Source organism: Cavia porcellus, unplaced genomic scaffold (assembly GCF_034190915.1).
Source record: "Cavia porcellus strain 051 isolate PalLab524CR breed Dunkin Hartley unplaced genomic scaffold, mCavPor4.1 scaffold_7, whole genome shotgun sequence".
Classification (NCBI taxonomy): domain Eukaryota; kingdom Metazoa; phylum Chordata; class Mammalia; order Rodentia; family Caviidae; genus Cavia; species Cavia porcellus.
In genome coordinates this window covers 29,001,298-29,022,676 of record NW_026947490.1, presented here as the reverse complement: position 1 = coordinate 29,022,676, position 21,379 = coordinate 29,001,298, and the positions used below count along the sequence as shown (strand labels likewise).

General features: G+C 51.0%; 1 protein-coding gene across 1 annotated transcript; it reads left to right on the top strand.

Annotated features, from left to right (window-relative positions):
• The first annotated feature begins 3,114 nt into the window (after positions 1-3,114).
• Klk5 (kallikrein related peptidase 5) lies at positions 3,115-10,121 on the top strand. The gene is made up of 6 exons (XM_063253211.1): positions 3,115-3,275; positions 3,504-3,587; positions 5,591-5,855; positions 6,597-6,853; positions 6,938-7,071; positions 9,736-10,121. The coding sequence occupies exons 2-6, from the start codon at positions 3,515-3,517 to the stop codon at positions 9,886-9,888; spliced, it is 882 nt and encodes a 293-aa protein (XP_063109281.1). The 5' UTR covers positions 3,115-3,275; positions 3,504-3,514; the 3' UTR covers positions 9,889-10,121.
• The last annotated feature ends 11,258 nt before the right edge of the window (positions 10,122-21,379 follow it).

Here is a 21,379-nt window from a genome sequence, read left to right as displayed (position 1 = left end):
GCTCCAAGGCAGGGTAGCACAGCTCAGGGGCAACACTTCAAGGCAGCAGCCAGCAAAAGCAGCCAGAACAAAAAGGGAAGAGAGCAAGCCTCTTCCGGTCCTGATACTGTACACAGGCTGCCTTTCTCCTCCACCCCTGTCCCCAAGGGCAGGTGCAGCACACAAAATGCCTGTGTCCTCCTCTCCACAGGCTGAGGATGTTTACAAAGTAAGGATCCTGGCTCCCTGCTGAGTCAGTTAAACTTCTAAATTGTTCAAGACGCCACAATGTATCAACCATAACAAGGTGGCTGTCTGGAAGCAGCAGAGAGAAAAGGTTGGGGTGCAGGGGCGCCCACTGCTGTCCTGAGCCCTGGATGTGGAGGGTGAAAATGTGGGGCCATGGAGGGTGACATCACTGAGGGCCAGGCTGAAGAACTTGGACTTGATCCTGTGGACCGTGGGGGAGAAGGAAGGAAGGAAGGAAGGAAGGAAGGAAGGAAGGAAGGAAGAAAGGAAGGAAGGAAGGAAGGACAGGGCCTGACCTGAGTATTAGAAAGAATTCAGATCTTTGTTTTAAGAATCAAAGAAAAGTGGCATTTCACCTTGGATCCATGGTGGGAGGAAGAGGTTGGCTTTTGTGAATTTGCAGAAATAAGAAGTCGTGGGTGTGGCCCTGGTGGCCTGGGAGCAGTTGGGGATAAGGCTGTGAAGATCCCAGGGTCTTCCAAGTCACCTCCAGTTAACAGAGGGAATCATCTTTCTTTGTGGGAATACCGATGGTGAGCATATCCAGGGCCACAGTGGCCCTCAGAGCAATTTTAAGACACTCACCAGCACATGCCAGGCACTGCTCTAAGTATTTCACACAGAGTAAGTCATTCGATCTGCGTAACAAGCCTGTCATTGTTTTTCCCACTTTTCCAGACAGAGAAACTGAGGCAGAGAGAGACCACAATGTAGCTGAAGTCTTCCTACCTGATAGGTGGCTAAGTTAGGATTTAAAGGCCAGGAGCCTGGTGCCCTAAGTCTGGTCCCTAACTGCTCTGCAGCATAGAGGCCTCCTTGTAACACCTACACCCGTCAGGATGGAGCACACAGAGGTGTAAGGGTCACCCCTGTAGCACACACTGTTCGCAAAAGCCGGTCTCCACACATTCGGCATTGAAGGAGCTTGCGTACCTAGGAGAGTTCCCCCCAGTACAGACAGCCCTGTGACTTGACTTCACAACACAAAGTTTGTTAATTTGTGTTTTTTAAAATCGGAATGATGCCAGGTTTGGAATATTTGAAAGAATGTGACATTGATTGCATTTATAAATGCAGTTTACTTAGCTGTATCAACTTCCTGAATTGCTCTGGACACTTGACCTAAAAACTAAGAGGCTGCCACAAGAGACTGAATGTGTCAGTTTGAGAAATGCAATTTAAAATGTTTGAAGGCATTAGAACTAACTTGGTGTGTACAAGGGGCCAGACATGATTGTAAGGTAACTGTCACGCCATACCAAGAATCAAACATTTAACCCAACTGAAAAAGACCACGAAGTGGGAAAACAAATACGAAGGAAACACAGATTGTTAATTGGGTCACTTTGATGCATAAAATATCAATACATATAAACCAAAATAAATCTCAAAGTAAGCTTGGGCTTTGGGTTTCTTTCTTTCTTTTTTACCCATGTGCACCAAAACCAACCACAGGACTCGAAAGCCTGCCCTGGAACAGTGCTGGGTGCCTCCTGAGCAGGACTTGGTTTCTGGTGTGGAGGCCCCGGGCCCGGAGAGGGCAGCACCCTGAGTCTTTGTCATTTTGTCCAAATAGATCTGTGTCTGGCACCTGACTGACAACTGCATGGCTCTATCTTCCAGTGAGGAGAAACCTGGCCAGAGAGCTGGGTCAACAGAGAGAAGAGCTGGAACCAAGAAGGGGACAGGAGAGGTGGCCCTCGTCACCACCATTCAGCTGCCAACCCAATGCCCCATTCTCTAGAAGCCTCTGGCGGAAGCCTCCGCCCCCATCCTGGTTCTTGGCCTCTCTTTCCATTGACAGGTGGCCCTGCCCAACGTGTGGGTGCACGGGTGGCTACACCAGGCACCAGATGGGCCAAGACACCAGCAGAGTCCCCCTCGCTGAGCCCAGTCTCTGTCACCTGCCTGCACCCTGGGGAAGGGGACAAGAGGAAGGACGCAGGGTACTCTCTGCAAGGCGACCTGGGTCTCCCCTGCCCCAAAAGCAGGGTGCAGAGACAGAAAGATACAGGAAAAGCAAACCACAGAGCCAGCGAGGGGGAGAGGAGAGGAGGGAGGAAGGAGAGAGAGACAGACATAGAGCACAAGAGAAAGACAGAGAGAGAAGAATGATACACGGATTGAGAGGGACAGAGAAAAGAAAACTCCAAGACACAAGAGGCAAAGATACAAAGAGACACAAGAGCAAAGTTAACAAAGAATCACAGACACACATAAAAGGGAAGCAGAGAGAGACTGGAGAGAGAGAGGGAGAAAATCAGAGAGAGACAGACACAGAGAGATTCAGTAGGTAGCAAATATTGAGAGGCTCAGAAAGTTTCAGTGGGAAAAGGAAACTGAGAGATCTGATCGAAGAGTGTGAAAAACAAACATGGAGAAAGAGAGACAGAGGCAGACAGGCAAAATGAATGAAAGGCACAGGGAAAAAAGAAATCTAGCTGGGGGTGGTGGCTCATGCCTGTAATCCTAGCACTCAGGAGGCTGAGGCCAGGAGGATCGTTGCAAGTTCAAGATCAGCCTGGGCTACAAAGTGAGCTCAAGGCCAGCCTGAACTGCTTAGTGAGACCCTGTCTCAAAAAGACAGAAAGAAAGAAAGAAAGAAAGAAAGAAAGAAAGAAAGAAAGAAAGAAAGAAAGAAAGAAAGAAAGAAAGAAAGAAAGAAAGAAAAGGAGAAACAAAGAAAGAGAAATCTGTCCCAGAAGAGCACCCAGCAGGGGTGAGAAGTCCTGACCAGCCAGCCTTGACCTCAGGAGACCCCTCCCCATCGTGGGGCCAGGCAGGCCGGGAGTGGCACGGGGCTGGGGGCGGAGGGGAGGCGGGAGGAGCAATTACCCAGCCTGCCAGCCAACTGACAGACTGGACTGACAGACTGACAGGGTGCCTCACTACCTGGGAATGTGCCCCAGGGACCAGTGGGTGGTTATAACCCAGAGTCCTGCAGAAGCTGGGAAGGAGGCTTCAGCAGGAAGGTAGCCTGGGCTGAGGAGTGCACCACTGAGCCAGGCAGGGAAGCCAGCTCCTCACCCCCTACCCAGCCGAGGCAGGTGAGGTGGGCAGAGGGGGAGAGGTGCCCCGAGTCTGGCCGAGTCTGCAGTGCAGCCTGCCTCCTTGGGGAGCTGGGGGTGCTGATGGCCTCAGCTCAGCACTGATGGAGGCTGGGACTCTTTGTCAGGACCCGTGGTCCCCCTCCACCCTCCAGCACAAGATGGGTAGGACAGGGAGGGAAGTGGGCTGAGCCTCCCAGAGCCTCCTCTCCATCCTGTCTCCCCCAGGTGCAGCAGCCATGGGTAGCGCCGGAGACCCCTGGATGTGGATGCTGGGCACCCTCATCATGGCTCTGATTCTGGCGGCCACAGGTAACCAGGACTCAGGGGGCACGCACAGGACTGAGCACCAAGTGAGATGAGTCCCGTGTGTATTATGGCTGTGCGATTCCTCGTGGCCCTATGACTGCCCACCCACCTCCGTGTACGCATGAGTATGCATGTGGGGTGTCCTGTCCCGGATCAAGTGACAGTACTGTGGCAGTGGACCGGGCCTCCAAAGCTTGTGCGGGACTGGGGTGTGCCCGATAGGACTCGTGCGGCTTTACCACCATGTGGGTGGTGGGCATGGCACTGGGAATGCTACTGTGTGTCTGCCTGAGTGTGGCAACTTGGCTTGGTGTACACCTGCTCGTATCTGGGCTCCCTGTGTCCTGGTCTCTGTGTCGTGGGACTGCTTGTCTCCTTGGGGATCTGGGGGTGCTGATGACCTCTGCTCCCAACTCGAGGCCCTGGGTCTCAGCTCAGCACTGACAAGGCTGGGACTTGTCAGTATTCCGTGGCCCCCCTTTCCCCCCCCAATACAAGGTGGGTAGGACAGGGAGGGAAGATGGTGTGATGGTGAGCTTGTGGGTCCCTGTCTGTGACCCCAAGACTGTGCCCAGTGACTGGGTGTGACTTGGTGTTTGCTTGTGTGAAGGTCGTGGTGTATTTGGGTTTCCAGACCTTACCTGAATGGCTGTCACCATGACCGGGTGGCTGTAGGAACGTGACCTTTTGGGCACCATAATGAGCTGGGTGTGGGAGCCCAAGGGTCCTCTGAACATAATCCTGTCCCATGTCACAGTGCCTGTGTGAAGTATACGGGGCAGTCTTGCCTCTGTGCCCACTCAGCAACTCAGGATGGGTGTGTGAGCCTTCTCCAGGCCACTCTGCGTGTGCCCCCGACGGCTGTGTAAAGATGTCTGTGCCCCACTTGTGTGTGCCTGGCTCTGACGGCGACTGCGTGGCGGGAGTGTGTTTGAAAATGAAGATAATGCCTCCCTTCTCTGGGGCATCAGCAAGGATAGCAAAGCGTCACAAGAGGGCCGATATCCGGACAAGTGTGGGTCTGCAGGACCGTGCAAGGCCCAGGGACTGCTAGGTTTTCAGTCCGAGAATTCAGAGACTCCCACCCTGCTTTGCCAGGCAGCTCGCTTTTAATGGTCTTGCACGCCCACCTCTAGCTCTGCCCTAGAGCTCTGGCTCCGCCCCCTCCTCAGCCACGCCCCTCGTTGGTCTCTTCTGATAGACCTCCTGGGCCGTGCCCTCCCCTCCAGGCCCCGCCCCTCTCGGCCAGGCCCCACCCCCTTTTCTGTGCAGGCTCCTAAACCAGGCCCTGCCATTCCAGGCCCCTTGCTCATCCCAGGCTCTGGGGCCTCCAACCCGACCCTTCTCACTGGGGCCTGACCCGCTTCCCGAGAGCAGGCCCCACCCCTACAGTTCTGGCCCGGCCCCGCCGCCTCCTGAGCCCCAGCCCAACCTCAAACCAACCACCCCAGCCTCGAATGGGGGATTAAGGGTGTGCACCTGACTCCGATGGCACCCGTAATCCCACATCAGAGCCCAGACCTAGCCCCATCTTTATTACCGTTGCTCCAAACCACACTTCACCCCCAATTCTAGAGCCACCACTACTTCTAATCCCAGTCCTTTCTTCCTTGATTTCTTTCTCCCTTCCTTGGTTTACTCTTCCTTCCTTTTATTCTTTCTTTCCTTCCTCCTTTCTTTCTTTCTTTCTTTCTTTCTTTCTTTCTTTCTTTCTTTCTTTCTTTCAAAGCAGTGTCTCACTAAATCCCTAAATTGTCCACCTGGACTCACACTCGAAATCCTCCTGCCTCAGCCTCCCAGTGTGCTGGGATTACAAACTGCACCATCACTCAGGCTGGGGTCCAGTTCTCTAGGCCCCACCCCCAGTCTTGGTTCCACCCCAATTCCCTAACCCCACCCCAATCCCCTGCCCTGACCCTCACCAAAGGCCCCCAGGTCCACCTTCCGGCCTCAGAAGTCTAAGGCCTTACCCTGAGCGCACCCCCTCTGTCCATTTCTGCCCCCAGAGCCTATCCTTGCAAATGACTTGTCCTGTAACAGCCCCTCGGCCACCGAGCCCTCGGACAGCAACCGGATCTATGGAGGTGAGGCCGGGGAGGACACCAGGTCCGAGGGAACAGGCAGCGGCAGCCGCATCGTGAAAGGCTCCAACTGCAAGAGGGACTCGCAGCCCTGGCAGGGCGCCCTGCTGCTGGCACCCAACAAGCTGTACTGCGGGGCGGTGCTGGTGCACCCGCAGTGGCTGATCACGGCCGCCCACTGCAAGAAGCCGTGAGTGGGCGGGGAGGGGCGGGGAGGCGCTGCGTTGGGGTCGCAGCAGGTGTGGGTTGGGGGACACCTGTGTCTCTGTCGGGTGGTCCGGGATAAAGGTGGGCCTGGGACTGGCTCTGCGATTGGGGGTGCAGGGAGGATGGAGGCGCAGCTGGGATGAACAGGCTGGAGCTGGGCTCTGGGTAGATGGCAGATTGCAGCCGCCTTGGGGTTCACTTAGGAAAGGCAGGACAGATAGAGTTTGGGTTCGGGAATGCCAACATGGGTGACGTGGGCATCGTGAAAGATGAGGACTGGGTTAGGGTGCATGCTGGGACTGGAGAGGGGCCACACTGGCCGCTGGGCGATGTGTGTTGATGGTTGGGGCAGAGATGGAGTTAGGGTTGGCTCTAGAATCGGTGGTGGAAATAAAGACGGAGGGGCCGTGAGTGTAGGCCTGGGAGGAGAGGCAGGATTGAGAGTGGACTTAGCCTCGAGTTTCCGATGTTAGCGGGGTCACACCTGGGGCTGGGGCCCCACGGGGCGGCAGTGTGGATGTTACACCCGGCTTGAGCATGGTCTGCTTGGTGCCTGGGAGGAGCTTCACCTTGGGGTTGGGAGACTGTCTGGATGCGCTGGAGCTGTTACAGAACAAGTGGGTCAGCACGGTGTCGGGTGGGTGGAGCCGGGCTGGGCTGGGCCCTTGGTGTGGACACGGAGATGGAGACCAGGCCTCGTGGTGACCCCCACCACCATCCTCAGAGTCTACAGGGTCCGTCTCGGCCACCACTCCATGTCTCCCGTCTATGAGTCCGGACCGCAGATGCTGCGGGGGGTAAAATCCATCCCCCACCCCGGCTACTCCTACCCCAACCACTCCAACGACCTCATGCTCATCAAACTGAACAAGAGAGTTCGCATCAGCCACGAGATCAAGCCTATCAACATCTCCTCCCACTGCCCGACTGCGGGGACCCAGTGCCTGGTGTCGGGCTGGGGCACCACCAACAGCTCCCAGCGTAAGTCCAGGTGGCTGCTGGTGCCCCACCTGCCCCTGCCCCTCTCTGTGTGTCTCTGCCCCTCACTGTGTGGCTGTTTCACAGACAACTTCCCCAAGCAGCTGCAGTGCATCAGCGTCAACGTGCTGAGCCAGCAGAAGTGTGAGGACGCCTACCCAGGGCAGATTGACAACTCCATGTTCTGCGCGATCGGGGAAGGAGCCAAAGATTCCTGCCAGGTGAGGACCGGAGCTCACAGAGCTCGGATCCTGGAGCAGCCGTGTCCACAGAAATATGATGCACGCTGCCCACATCATTTAAATTTTCTAATAAGCCCCATTTTAAAAAGTTAAAAAGAAAAAAACTATGGTGGCACCCACCTGTAACCCTAGCTACTTGGGAGGCCGAGGCAGGAGGATCCTAAGTTCAAGGCCAGTGGGTCAACTTAATGAGCCCCTTCTCAAAATAAAAACTAACAAGGGACAGAGGATAGGTCCCTGGGTCTCCAATCCTGTAAAAATAATACTGATAAAAGAAAAGAGGTGAAGTTCACATCAATACTTTTATTTAATTCAGTTATCTCCAGAACATCATTTCAAAAGGTGATCTATAACAGTTACAAAGCAGATAGTTTGTCCTCTGGGATTCTTCCATGCGGTCTCTAAAGGCCAGTGTGTGTTTTACACTAGCCCAGGAGCCTGGTTTCAGGAGTTCAGTTAGCTCCATGTCAGCCATAGTTCACACTGTCCAGAAGGAGACAATGAGGCTGTCCTGTATGGTAGCCCAGGTTATGCACTGCATTAAGATACCACATCAGAGGGGGAATATTTTGCATTGTTGTCACTGTCTCCTCTATTCAGTTTGGCAATTCTCAGGCACATGGCAGTGGTGTGTGGTTCCAACAAGCTCTGGATGATGACACTCTGCTAACTGGAGCTAGAGAAGCCTTGAGGAAGGGGTCAGTGTGCCAGGCACTCAACAAATGAAGAGAGGATCTAGTACAGGGACACTTGTTGGAAAAGCAAAATAAATTCAACTTCCAGTCAAAAAACTCTCCAGAGAGTGGTCAGGATAACCCAGAAATAAAATGTGGCTTCAAGATAAGTACACAATGAAGCAGTATTCACAGGTGTGGGGGAAACGGCAGTAAGCAGAGATTGAATCATTTCAAGGAGCCAGAGACCGGAAAACACATGTGCAAAGGCCCTGAGGCAGGCAGGGGTTCTCTGATTCAAGGCGCAACTGGATAGTGAGGAGCAGGAGGAGTTGAGGCTGAACAGGTGGATGGCAACCAACGTCCACCAAATACTTCTTGATTGCTAAAGCAGAGCGCTTCTGTGTTCTCATGGAAGCTCTCTTGAGGAAGACAGGAGTTAAAACTGTTGTTATTATTATTGGCATTCCCAAGACAGGGTCAGCCTATACAGTCCAGGCTGGCCCTGACCTGTGGAGTGGAGCTTGGTCTTCAATTCACAATCCTCCTGCCTCAGCCTCCTGAATGCACCTGAGGTCCCAGGTGGGCACCAGCACACCTGACCAGAAATTAAAATGAAATGAACGCCTAGACCCTCTGCTGCTCCAGTGGTGCTACAGGATGTGAACCCATTGATTGCAGGGTGCTTTCCATCTCTAGCCTGGCACCTGCTGGTTTAGTGAGCTGAGAATCTGGGCAGAGCCAGCCCCGTTCCAGCTCTGAAAAGCTCCCCCACGCCCTCAGGCCAGCTCCCCAGCCCTGTTGCCAAAGCATCCTGTGGTCCAGGCAGGTGTCTGGCTTCTCGAGACCTAAAGGTGTCCTTTCCAAGCGAGAGGCGTGTGGCCTGGGTGTGCCCACTTCCTGCCACGAGCAACAAGACTAAATAAAAGGCCGGGCAGCAGAAGCAGGGACGCCTCCCTGGACACGACCTTGTTACACCCATGGGCTTGTTAATGCGTTTAATCACGGTTATTAGCCTCACTTTATGGCCTAGGCTCAGGGAAGTTAACTAATGGCCTCTCGTAAAATCTCTATAGTAACTCAAACAGAAACAAAGAGGAAGGCCCGGCACTCCTACCCCTCCAGACACTCAGGAGGCTGAGGCAGAAAGACCGAAAGGCACAGGCCAGATGCAGCAAAGCTGCAATTCAAAGCCTCTTTCCCAGACAAGCAGCCCCTGCAGAGGCCCTGCCTCCTGCTCCGGGGCAGGTGTCCAGGCAGGCAGCGAGAGTGCACTGCTGAAGGAGGCTAATTACAGGGGCTGGAGGAACGTTAGAAAAAGCACCACCACCCGCAGGGAGCGGTGCCATCCCCAGGCACAGGCCAGCAGACACCTTTAGGGTCACAACTCACAACTCATGGAGAAAGGACTCTAGGTCTGGTGGGAGGCACCCCCAACCGCTGCTGAACACCCCACAACACAGGGCAGGCCCCACAGCCCCGTCATTCGGCCCCCAGCCAAGGTGATATTAGCTGAGCGTGGAGGTGCAAGTCTATGAACCCAGCACTCTGGGAGGCAGAGACAGGAGGATCAGAAGATCTAGCCTAGCCCAGGCAATTTAGTGACTTAGCCAGACCCTGCCTCAAAAAAAATAATTTTTTTTAAAAAGGCTGGGGTGGCTTTAGCTCAGTGCAAAAGGAGTTCAATCCCCAGTATAATACAATAAAACAATGTGAGGTGAGCAGGATGGGGGAGAGGGAGTCGGTGGGACAGGGTGTTGAGGAGGAGGAATAAATCACATGGAGGTGGAGGGGAGAGCGAGAGAGCACGGGCAGCCATGGGGCAGGAGACCTGGGCTGGCCCTGACCCGGGATGAGGCCACTGTGCACACAAGGGGCGTCCAGGAGAAGGTGGGGTGAGGCTGCATCCGTCCATCCCGGTCCCCCTGCCTGTGTGCGACTCGGCTTTCTGTGCCCCCTCTACCCACAGGGAGACTCCGGAGGCCCCGTGGTCTGCAACAGCTACCTGCAGGGCCTGGTGTCCTGGGGCGACTTCCCCTGTGCCCAGCCCAACAGGCCGGGCGTCTACACCAACCTCTGCCACTTCCACAAATGGATCTACACCACCATCGAGAACAACTGAGTCGCCCAGGATCCGGCGTCCCTACCGCTGCAGGGCTGTGGCTCACCTTCCCTGGATGCTGAGGTCCCTCTCAGCCCTCGCTCCTGCCGGCCCTGCCTCTGTCCCCGGAGCCAGAGGACAGTTTGCAGAGTGACCAGGGCAAGGTGACATCTCCGACCTCCAGCCCTGAGCAGCTGTCATGGCTCTGGCCGTGACCCAAATTCAGTCCCTGAAATAAAACCTCTAATAAGTGGGCTCTGTGTGTGTGCTCCTGCTCCCCAGACCAATACCCCTGCCTCGTGGAGCTTGGGGTCAGGTAGCAGAAGACAGAAAATAAAACGAAAGACGGAGATCAATCCATACTTACCACTGTCATCACACCAGCCACGCAGACAGCATGAGCGCAGGGCGTGAGGAAGAGAAGGGAGGGTGGGGACATGCGATCTCTTTATCTCCGGGCTCCGGAAGCAGTGGGGGAGCCCCCTGCAAATATTCCCAGCACCCAGTTTCTGGAATCTGTGACTGGTCACCTCTTCCTTGACTTACAATGTTTGATTCACAATTATTTTTACATTAAGATGGTATAAGAGAAACACGCAGTCATAGAAACCATATTTCTCTGGGAGGCTGAGGCAGGAGGATTGCAAGTTTGAGCCTAGGGTGGACAATTTGGTTACTTAGTGAGAACCTGGTTCAATTTTTTTTTTTTTTTTTGTACTGGGAATTAAACTCACGACCTCATGTTTGCCAGGCAGGCTCCGTGCCACTGAGCTATATCCTTGGCCCGTGTTTCAAAATTTTAAAAAGTAAATAAATGGGATAAAGGGGCTGGAGGTAGAGTTCAGTGCCATGGCCCTGGATTCAGTGCTCCACTGAGAGAGCAAAAAAAGAGGAGAAAGAGGAGAGGAGAAAAGCGAAAAGGAAAGGAAGGGAAGGACAGAGAAGGAAAGAGGGCTGGAGGGAAAAAGGAGGGGAGAAGGGAAGAGATGGGGAGAGAGACCCCACTTCAAATTGTGCCCTTCAGGGTCTTCCTGGGCTGGTGAACTGTGACCTGGGTGGAGTTGGCGAGCCGCAGTGCCCACCCAGCCATCCGACCACCAGGCAGGCGACACAGCCAGCGGGCAGCACGGCCATGAGTGCGGACCTCAGGTGGCTGGCGCTGTCCCACACATTGTTATTTACGTGTTCAACACGCAGTGGGGTCCACTCGCTCAACCTCCAGGTGCCTCCAGGAGCCGAACTCTTTAGGGCCACTTGGGACAGAAGAACCAACAGAACAGAGCCCCATCCCTGCCTTTTTTGGGGCTTATATTTTGCTGAGGGGAAAAAAGATGCCAGCTTTCTCCTTCAAGGCTTTTAATCTCCTCTTTGTAAAAAGGCTGCCGCAGTACCAGGCATCACATCCTCACACACTATGACAGAGACAGAAAGCAGGGTTCTCACAGCATGGTTCTTCTCTTTAGAAAACAAAGGTCTCCTAGAATTACCCTCCCCTAACTTATCCTTGGGTCTCAGTGCCCAAGCTCTAGTTTCAAAAGAGGCTAGAAAATGAGTTTCTGGTGCTTCTCTAACAAGAGAACGAGTTGTTTCTTTCAAAAACAGAAAGAGAGAGAGAGAGAGAGAGGCCTGTATCTGCAGTCCCAGCTACTAAGGTCAGGGCAAAGTGGCTCACCTGAGCCCAGGAGTTCAAGGCCCAGCTGGGCAACATACTGAGACACCCACCCAAAATAAAGGAAGGAAGCCAGGCGTGCTAGCAAACGCCTAGAATCCCAGCACTTGGGAGGCTAAGGCAGGAAGATTCTGGTGAATTCTAGGCCAGCCTGAGCTACATAAAAAAGTTCAAGGCCAACCTAGTGCATAATGAGATTGCATAGTTAGATCCTGTCTCAAAATAAAAAATTAAAATTTAAAAAACCACACACACACACACACACACACACACACAAATCAAAATAAAGCAAGGGAGAGAGAAGGCGGAAGCCAACAGCTGTTGTGTAAACAGTCCATGTTATGAGAGAAATCACATCAGTAAAAACAACCCTACAAGAGCAGTCATCAGTCTCTTTCCCGCGTGCTCAGCCATTTGCAGTCTTGGAGACAGAAGGACAGGGATCTTGCTGGTCACCAGCCCAGCAACTGCAGGACTCTTCCTTAAGGGGCAACTTGGGAAATTTTGTTTCCCAAAACGCTGCACTAGTTAAGCTGCTTTGGACAAATAAAAGAAGATTCGCATTGTCTCCAATCATAAGTAAAGGCTTACCTCACGACCCAAGAAATCCAGGCGAGGCCAGCCTCCCACATAGGGAAATGGGGCTCCAACTGCACTTCCGGCTCTTCCTCTTGGTTCTTTGCGGGCGGCCAGGAAGGCTTCAGTGGGTCTCTAGCTCGAAAGAGGAGGAGGAGGACCCGTTTCAAAAACCAACCCAGGAGAAACAATCTCCTTCATCCTCATTAGCTAGAATTGGTCACATGCCCTTTGCTAAACCAATCACAGGCTGAGGGATGAACCGAACGTGATGGATTTGGACCAATCAGGATTTATCTTCTCAAACTGACACCAGAACCACCCCTAAAATATAGAGGGTTGATCCATATAAGATATCAGGACTCTCTTACCAAAAAAAGGTGAACAAGAGAGATGCTGGGTAAACCACCTGCAGTTTTTGCCGCCGATACCTTTTCAGCAATATTTGCAATTAACTTTTTTATTGAAGGATATTGAAATAGCGTGCATATAAGTGTCACAATCTTCAGTTGATTTTGGCAAAACAGAACACACCCTGGTACCAGCAGTAAGATGGGGCAACAGAACACTACCAGGTCCCCAGGAAACTCAGTGGATTTCCTGCCAGTCAGGACCATCGCCCTGGTAGCAGCTCTCCTGACTTCTATCATCAGAAATTAGTTCTTCCAGTTTACAAACTATATAAATTGACTTCTGTAGATTTATAGAAATATAATAAAGTTATATAAGCAAAGTCACAGTGTATCGTTTTGCGTTTGGCTTCTTTTGCACAATATTATACATGTGTAGCTTCTCCAGATCTTTGTCTATGGTTGTAAATGTTTTATTCCCGTTGCTCCCAGGTTTGTATTGTGTAAGCGCGCTCCACCTTATGGATCCATTTGTACCATGCACAGGCATTTGGTGGCTTCTAGGTTTTTTTAACAGCTATAAAAGGGACGCGCTGATGAAACATTTATCAGGAAGCGGGGATATGGAAGAGCTCCAGAGAAGTGGACTCCGTATCTGCCAGAGATGTGGCTATTGTCCCCAAGCTGCTTCTTGTTCACAGCAGGGCCTGGATGGGTTTCACCTCAGAGTTGAGCTCCAGGGTGAGCACAAGACTGGAAGGCAGACTGTGGGGCAAGAGGGACAGGGGAGTGTTTTGTGAACTTACTTGACTCTGGGCTAGGCAGGATGGGTGCCACTGAGATGTGGTTATCACCCTCCCATTGCCCAGCTGTTGCTCAGGTGGGTGTGTGACCTGAATCCATCCCTGGGTAGCAGGTGGCACGCCACCCAGTGTAAGCAAGAGACTGTAAGCTGAAACCAAGGGGCTGCAGTTTCCTGGGAACTGCTTCCCTGAAAGACGGGAAGCAGTGTCTGGGTCTCCCCCTCTTCTCTTCCAGAAGGAGGGTACCCATAGGTTGCCCAGTGCATGGCCTTGTACTGGAAGAAGACAAACCATAGGACGAAAGATTGCAAGAAGGCTGGCCACTTCTGATGCCTCCCCTTAGTGCTCTGGGCATGCAGGGCCTTCCAGCATCCAGGCCTAGATCTAGGAGAACAAACCCTGGAGTTACCCAAGCTGCTGAGGTTGGCTTTGTATATGGTGATACACAGACCACGGCATGGGAAATGAAGTTGCTGGAAACTGAAATCTGAGCCAAGACCTTGCACATTTCCTGGGTAGCCTTGACTTTCTCTTCCCGGCTGAAGATGTGTCTTTTCCAACCCAAGAGCTGGTTCCAGAACTAGGAAGGGACAGATGGAGACGTGTCTGCAGATGGTTCATATATGCAGGGTGGAGAGGATCCGTGCATTTCCTGCATGGTGATGCAAGTGGGGAGAAGAACAGAGCTGAGATGGTGCAAGAAATAAGCTTGTTGCCCTACTAGATATTAAGACATCTTGCAAAGCAAAAATTAATGTTTAAAGCAAAGGGTGGGATTGGGGCAAGAACAGACAAGTGGGCCACCAAGGCAGAGCACGGTCTTGGACACAGACTCATCGGAGAGGGACAGGACAGTGAGGGAGTTACCCTCTGATCAGACAACAGCCCAAACGAATGCAGGGATAAAGGGGGCTTCACAAATGATCTTGGGAAGACCTGTGTACTGTGCCCATGCAAACAAGTCCAGAGTCCCACCTAGCACCACAGGGAAAGGCAGCTGCAGCCCCATACCGGAAACCCCTGAGGGCAGCATAGACTTAGAGACTGGGAAGGAAAAAAATCCAAACAACACCTTGAGGTCTCTGAGACAGGGATGAATTCTCAAGGCTTTGAAAGTATATATCATAAGACAAAGCATCGATTCATTTGATTATTAAAAGTCCGAGTTTTAAAGGAGGGTGAAATGGACCGCTGGACACATTTTTCAGAATGGAAGGAGTTATTTGCACTCCTCAAAGGGGGCTACCTCACACGGAGGGCTGGAACTTATAATGGAGCATAGCACCTTTACATTAGAAAAGAAAAAGAGGGGTCCCCTTATGGAAATTTGGGTACAGAAAGAAGGAATGAGGGCTGGCCGAGGGAGAGGGGAAGGGGAGGGAAGGGGAGGGAAGGGAAGAAGAAAGGAAGACAAGGGGAAAAAACAAAACAATACAGAGATGATTCACGGAAGCCAACTGCAAGGCTAACGTGTCATTGCTGAAGTGTTCGGACTCAGTCATGATCTCCGAAACATAAATTGCAGCAACAATGAGATGCTACTTTATACTAATTGGGCTGGAAAAAGGAGAAGTCAGATAGTGTCAAATGTTGTCAAGGACATGGGTCATGAAAGCCTTCAGGTTCCACGGGGGTGAGCTGTGCCTTCAATTCTGCAGCCCGGACGGTCTCCCACGGTTTCTCAAGCTAAGCAAGCACACGCCCCGTGACTCAGCAGCCTCCCTTCCAGCTGTGCATCCCAAAGAGATTCCTGCACACCCACGAGGGGGCATGTCCGGGCTTGCTCCTGGCAGTGTTCTTCATGGTGACCCGCAGTGGGAAGCCCCGGGGCATCCATCCATCCCTACCTAGCGGTAGGGTGCAGATGCGGTGGGTGTCTCTCAGGAGCCCTAGGTGGGTAGAGGAGCACAGGGGGCCTTCGGTGCACAGCACCGGCAGAAAGTCTCCCTAGAGGAGAAGGATATCTGTCAGCCAGTGTCAACTACATCAATGAGAACCACACAGATATAGGAACCTTGGGGTGCATTTTGTAAGCCCAGAGGAGAATCAGAGAATAGAAAGGAGGGAAAGAGGAGAAAGAGGAGCGAGGGAAAGAGAGAAAAGAAAAAATTAAGGAGGCATCCTGTGCAAACTGGGGATGGCAAAGATGATAGTGATGCAGGTGGACGCTTTTACGCTCTTGACTGTCTGAAGTGGGTAAAAGATACCCTTTGTCAAACCATCGGGCCACACCTTGTGTGGAGGGAGTCCTGGGCACAGTCCCCCTTGAGGCTCAGGACACTGTGTTTCGTGATTCCCATTCCCTGTAGCCACCCTCCGAGGTGAATTCACCTTCCTGCTTTGTTCATTTGGACACTTAACTGCGCCCGGTGATGGCCGCTTCTGGGTGGACGGTGTCCTGTGCCTCCAAAACGCACGGAGCAGGCTCAGGACCTCAGAGAGTTTCCAGCTTAGGGCATAAAGTGTCACTGGCTGTGGCTCGGAAAGCTGGCACACTTCCCACCTGGTGCCCTGGCTCCCTGGCTGACTGGTCCTGACTGGAAACCGAGGTCAGGGAGTGGCCCCCATTTTATTGGTGGGAGGGGGCCCTCCCCGTGTATTTCACATACCAGATAAGTATCTAATTGTTGGTTCCAAAGAGGCTGGCTGTGGGTTACCTTTTATTAGTAATAATAACAACGATGATGGTAAAGATGACAACAGCAATCATTTAGGAGGGCCAGACACCCGCTGCGTTGATCACCAGCCTGCTCTCCTGTCTTGACAGCCACCTTGGGGAGGAGACTGGGTGACCTCAGCGCCACGCATGCAGCTGGTACTTGGCAGAACCGTGATTTGAATCCAGGAGCAGACGCCCTTAACCTGTGCCTAGAACCACAACACTCTATAGGCAACTCGAGAAAACTCTAGCCAGTCTCGGGTTCAGAACTAGGGGCACGTGTTTCCAGGGCAGGAGTGAGGACCCGAGCACCCTTGGAGGAAGAGAGATGAGAGGAGAACTCAGGCCAGCCAGATGCAGGGAGATTTAAAAAGAGGCCGAGAAGCACAGGGACAGACTGACAGTGGGAGAGAACAGGATGTGGGGAGGGAAGAAAAGAAACTCCTAGAGATTCAAGGCAGACAACGGAGGAGAAGGAATTCAGATGTAAGCAGAAACTAGAAGAGATTTAAAGACAAGCAGATTTAAAGAGGGGAAAGAACCAAGGGAATGAAGAAGGAAGGGAGGGAAAGGGAGACAGAGAGAGGGAGAGAGGGAGGAAGAAAAGAAGAAAGGAGGGATGATGGACAGCTAAACTAGGTAAAAGAAACTATTACAGGCACTCAGACAGGGCTTGAGGAAGTCAGTGCAGGGCATGAGAACATATTACAACTGTGGCCAGAGGCACACTGATTAAAGGCCAGACCTCAAGATAAAGACCAGGCCCAAATGCCTCCCCAAGGGGTAAGCAATATACTATAAATGGTGTCACCTGGTCCAATATGGTCTCCATATACACAAGCCCTGCAAGTGAGTGGCCAGGACCTCCTCACTCATCTCTTCCAAAAAGGGTCCTTGTTCTTTCCATGCACTCTTGCTGTGTGATCTGCTTACCCATTAGACCACCATTACCTACGCGGCTACACTTGCAATCTTATTAGTTGATCATGGTTTTTTCCCAGGTTGTCACCACCTCAAGATTTTGTACCCAGCTCATCATTTTGCCCTCCAAAACTTTCTTTGAAAAGTGGGCTCCCTGGCAACCCACTTCCAGGTCCCCTCCTGTCTCTCAGGCGCTGACTCACCCAATAGTTTCCCTGATCTTAATTGAAGCTTTTCCTCAAATTCATTCTTCAGTTTTGGGGAACACAAACTGTCCGTATCTGACATCTAACAGGGTAAGAGTCATACTATTGCTCCTGTATCATCTAGAGGTTTTGTTTCATTTAGAGGTCCTATGTCAGAAGGAAGAAGGGAGGAAGGGAAGAAGGGAGCCATGGAGAGCTTTCAGGGAGGCGGAGTGTGGTCTGGGTTCCTTTACCAGTGCTGGAAGTCTTCTCTCCTCTCCCAGATGCCCAGTACACACCTCCCCCAGCAGGGGCCTGCAGATTCCTCCTTCCAGCCCCATCTGCTCCCTGTCTTATGCACTTTTACCCCTCTTCCAACTCTGCCCTGTGCAGAGGATGCCCTGGGGCTGGGAGGGTGGACCATGTACAGAGGTGGGCAGGACCTGGGCCTGGACCCAAGCTGTGTGCCTTATATCATTTAGATGTCCTTTAGCATTTGGAGGTTCCACTGAGATTATTGGAAGGCGATAAGGGTTTGCTTTTGTTTCACAAATTCTGGGTTGTGACTCATTTGGGTAATCAAAAATTGTCATTCTTTCTTGGATTCTTATGCCTTAAATGGTATGCCTTGTCTTTTTACACACTGTCTTGATAAAAATGATGCTAAATTTAGGTTGAGAACATGGGAAGACTGTGTTTCTTGATGGGTCTTTTTACTTTTGCTTGTATTTGTGATTTATACATGTTGCATTTGGACTTCATAGTTGCTGAATTTATTGGTATTCCTTGCTTGACCTGTTGACAACCGTGGCAAGTAAAAGTAATGGTAGAGCACCCCCTAGTGGCCTTGAATATGAAATGCTATAAAATGGGTCTTGTTAAGAAATGCAGTTTATGTTTAGAAAATACACATGCCTATTAATGAGCCACAGGACTCTGTCTGGCAGTAAAAGACAATAGGCCATAACTGTTCTTAAGACTTGGAAGACAAGTTTCACCAGGACAGTCTGCCCCAGTGCCCCTCTCTACACTCTAGAGGGGAATGTCAAGCCTGTTCTGCCTCAGTTTCCCTTCCAATCTGATCTTCCACTGGTGAGGAGGCAATCTTAGGTGAGATTCCCCAGTCTCGCCTGTCTATGCTGAGGGTAACAACTCATGAGGAAGTTGTCTCAGTAACTCACTGTGAGTGTGAGCATAAAAGACTACCTTTTCTGATCTCATTTCTGATCGTTTGTTGTCACTGGGTATTTTTCCTTTTTGGAGACCTATTTATGCTACATATTAGAAAGGAAGGAAGCCTGAACTGTCTCAACCTTTCCCTCCTCTCCAACCTTGAAGTCGAGCCTGTGAAACATGAGTGTCTGTAGGACCAGAAACAGGGAAGTCACCTTAGAAGGGACATAGACCCGCTCTCTGGGTCAGATGAGACATCAGAAGTTTGTCTGTCCAGGAGAACATGCATACAATGGAAGTCCCTGCTTAAGTGCTCTGGGCAACAGTCTCCCTTGGGAGGCTTAACCTGAAACCCCATGGAGAGAGCTAACTTCTGGGTGAGACCAGAAGGTGCTGTTTCCTCGAGCCTAATATTAAGAGACCCAAACACATTCAGTTTAAGGGAGAATCCCCAGCCTCCGGGCTCCCTCTCTCTCCCTCCTAAGCCTGATTCTCATCAGTTTTGTAAGTGACAGAGGAAAATTCTTTTGCTAATATGTAAATTGCGGTTGCCAAGTGATGGGTACGAGTTTTAACCTGTGAGCTCCATAATTGTGCTGCAGATACAGAGACATAAAGATTTTGCAGTGGATTCTGAGTAAAATTCGGCCATGTCCTGCTGGTAGGGAAGATTGCCTAGGTAGTCATGCAGATAGAACAAATGTCTTGGGGACTTCTTTGTCCTCGGGCCCAGAGCAGGGTTTTCCTCAGCCATTATTTGACTCTGTCTCTAAAGTGATCTCTTTTGCAGCTTGGGAAGTGCTCCAGTGACTTCCAATTTGTCGTTTGATTTCCTTTTCCTCACTCTCAAAAAATTGGAAAGCAGTGATTCGGGTCTCTTAGCTGTTGGTTTAAATGTGCTAACAGTGTTTCCTTCTTTAACCATGACCACCGTAGCTGGAGTCAGGTGTAGCCTGTGCTCTTGGAAACATGTGCTAGAGTTAGGAGGGTGAGTTTCTGGAAAAGTTAGAGGTGTGTATCAGTAAGGGTGGGTGCTCCAACCTGACCTATCTTCTGGTCAGCCTCCAGAGAAGCAGGATCTCAGAGGACACCTTGAGAAAACACAGAAACCAAGTAGGAATTAAATAGGATGCTTTCCCCCCTCTTGTGCTGCAGATGGAAAATTTAATGTCAAATTCTCTTCCTCCTTTGGAATATATTCTTAAGCACTAAAAATTTGTTGACCTTCACATATTAAAAAAAGAGAGCTGTTTGATGTTTTTATGCACCCATAGGTGGCCTTCCTATCCCCTAGAGGCAAAATGGAATCCAGAGAGAAGCACTGATTATGATAGTTTTACAACTAGAATTGCATTGTAAGAGAGAAAATGGTCAGCATTACCTGATACTCAAACTTTCTTTACATTCAGAGTTAATCCTTACTTGTGCTCAAAGCATAAATATAAACCACAAAACAAGCAGACAGCTCTGGCCCTCGAGACACAATCAAATGCATCTACTACTGCTGAATGGGGGGACGAGGTTTCCAAGGCAACCTTAATCAAAGCCTCATCTACTATTATTGAGCCTTAGGCTACTCCCACTTGCCCTTCAAACCCTAAGGCTGAGGCTTCTCCCTCAGCTGTAATTTTAAGCCCCTCCTGGGCTATCTTCATCCTTAGCTGATTTTGGTCCAGCTCGTCAAGTACAAAATCCTGTACAGGAAGCAAATGGTCAATATAGCATGACCTGTGTCCACGTGTCCTTTTCTCTCAGTAATCCCAAACAGATCAAACGAGATCTAGAAAACTGACAACCCTGAGAAGTACATTGGAGTCCTTAGGGGACTTACTCAGACCTGTGAATTAGACTAAAAAGATACAATGCTACTTTTAAATCAAATGTTGACTTCTAATGAGAGACAGGCAGCGTGACAAGCTGCTAGTACATTTGGAGATGAATATCACATTGCTAATATTAGAAGGCCAGAAGACAGGCAGCCAGGGGACAGCCAGTTCCTGCCGGGGCCTCAGCAGACAGGAGAGTGGAATAGGGACATTTTCAGGCGTGCATTCTTGAAGACCTAAAAAGGACAAAAGCTAAGCCCTTCAAGTTACTTAAAATTGTCAGCTGTCCATCAGGAAAACAATGAGACTCCCTCTGCCTTCTCAGATCACTGACAAGAGGCATTCCTGGCTTCTGATTTGATAAAAAGACAGATTATTTTTAAAGACAAGTTTATTACCCAGTCAGCCTCAGATATCAAGAAAAGCTACAAAAGATGACTTTGGCTCCAGATAGGTCACTCGATGCTGTAGTGAGAATGGCCTCCTCAGTATTTTATAAATGGGACCAAGAAGAAGCCAACGAGAAAAAACAGAGACCAAGAGAATGTGGCTGCCTGGCTCACAGACCTAAGTCTGATTCTCAGGGTTCCAAGAAAAGCTCAATTATCAAACTTCTCTCGCTGCTGCTACTGCAGGAAGCTGGGCCACCCTAAGAGAGACCACAATAAAATCCCTGACCACAATAAAATCCCTGACCACAAGAGGCCCCCGAGCCATGCCCTGATCACAGAGGGATCACTGCAAGTTGGACTATCCCCTGAGACAGAGATTCTAAGGATCAAACCCTTCTTACCAGCTGGTCCTTCAAGACTCAAGGGCCCTGGGTACTCTCCATCCTCCTGCTGACCAGACTGTCACCTCCACAGAGGAGCACCACCAGGTCACCATGACTACAGAGGGAAAAGAAACCAGCCCACTGCTGGACACTGGCGTGTGTCTCTTGGGCCTCTTCAGCCGTGGCCTTCCTCTAGCTGCCAACTTTGGTAAAAGGAGTCACCCGAGAGGAGAGAACTCACTGTTTCTCACAGCCCTTAAGCTATACCTGGGATGGTTTTCTCTTCACTCATTCCTTTTTAATTATGCCTAAACATCAATTCCCCTCCTGGGAAGATATCTTACCTTGTTCCCTGTAATACATATACACCCCGGCTGCCTCTCTCTTGGGGAGACAAAAATAAACCCTAACAGATGAATAACTGAAGGTAAAAGATGTACATAGAGCAGTAAGAGCTGCCCTGCTGCAAACACATCTCAAAGATCCTACTAGTCTTCCTCACCACAGACAATGCCCTCGACAGCCTAAAGTCAAAGAGAACTGTTGCCTATAATCAACAACTTCAGGGCACAAAG

Coding starts and splice junctions, on each gene's coding strand:
- Klk5 (XM_063253211.1), top strand. CDS start 3,515: ATGGGTAGCGCCGGAGACCCCTGGATGTGGATGCTGGGCACCCTCATC. Junction 5,856..6,596: donor GCCGCCCACTGCAAGAAGCC/GTGAGTGGGCGG, acceptor CACCATCCTCAG/AGTCTACAGGGTCCGTCTCG. Junction 6,854..6,937: donor CACCACCAACAGCTCCCAGC/GTAAGTCCAGGT, acceptor GCTGTTTCACAG/ACAACTTCCCCAAGCAGCTG.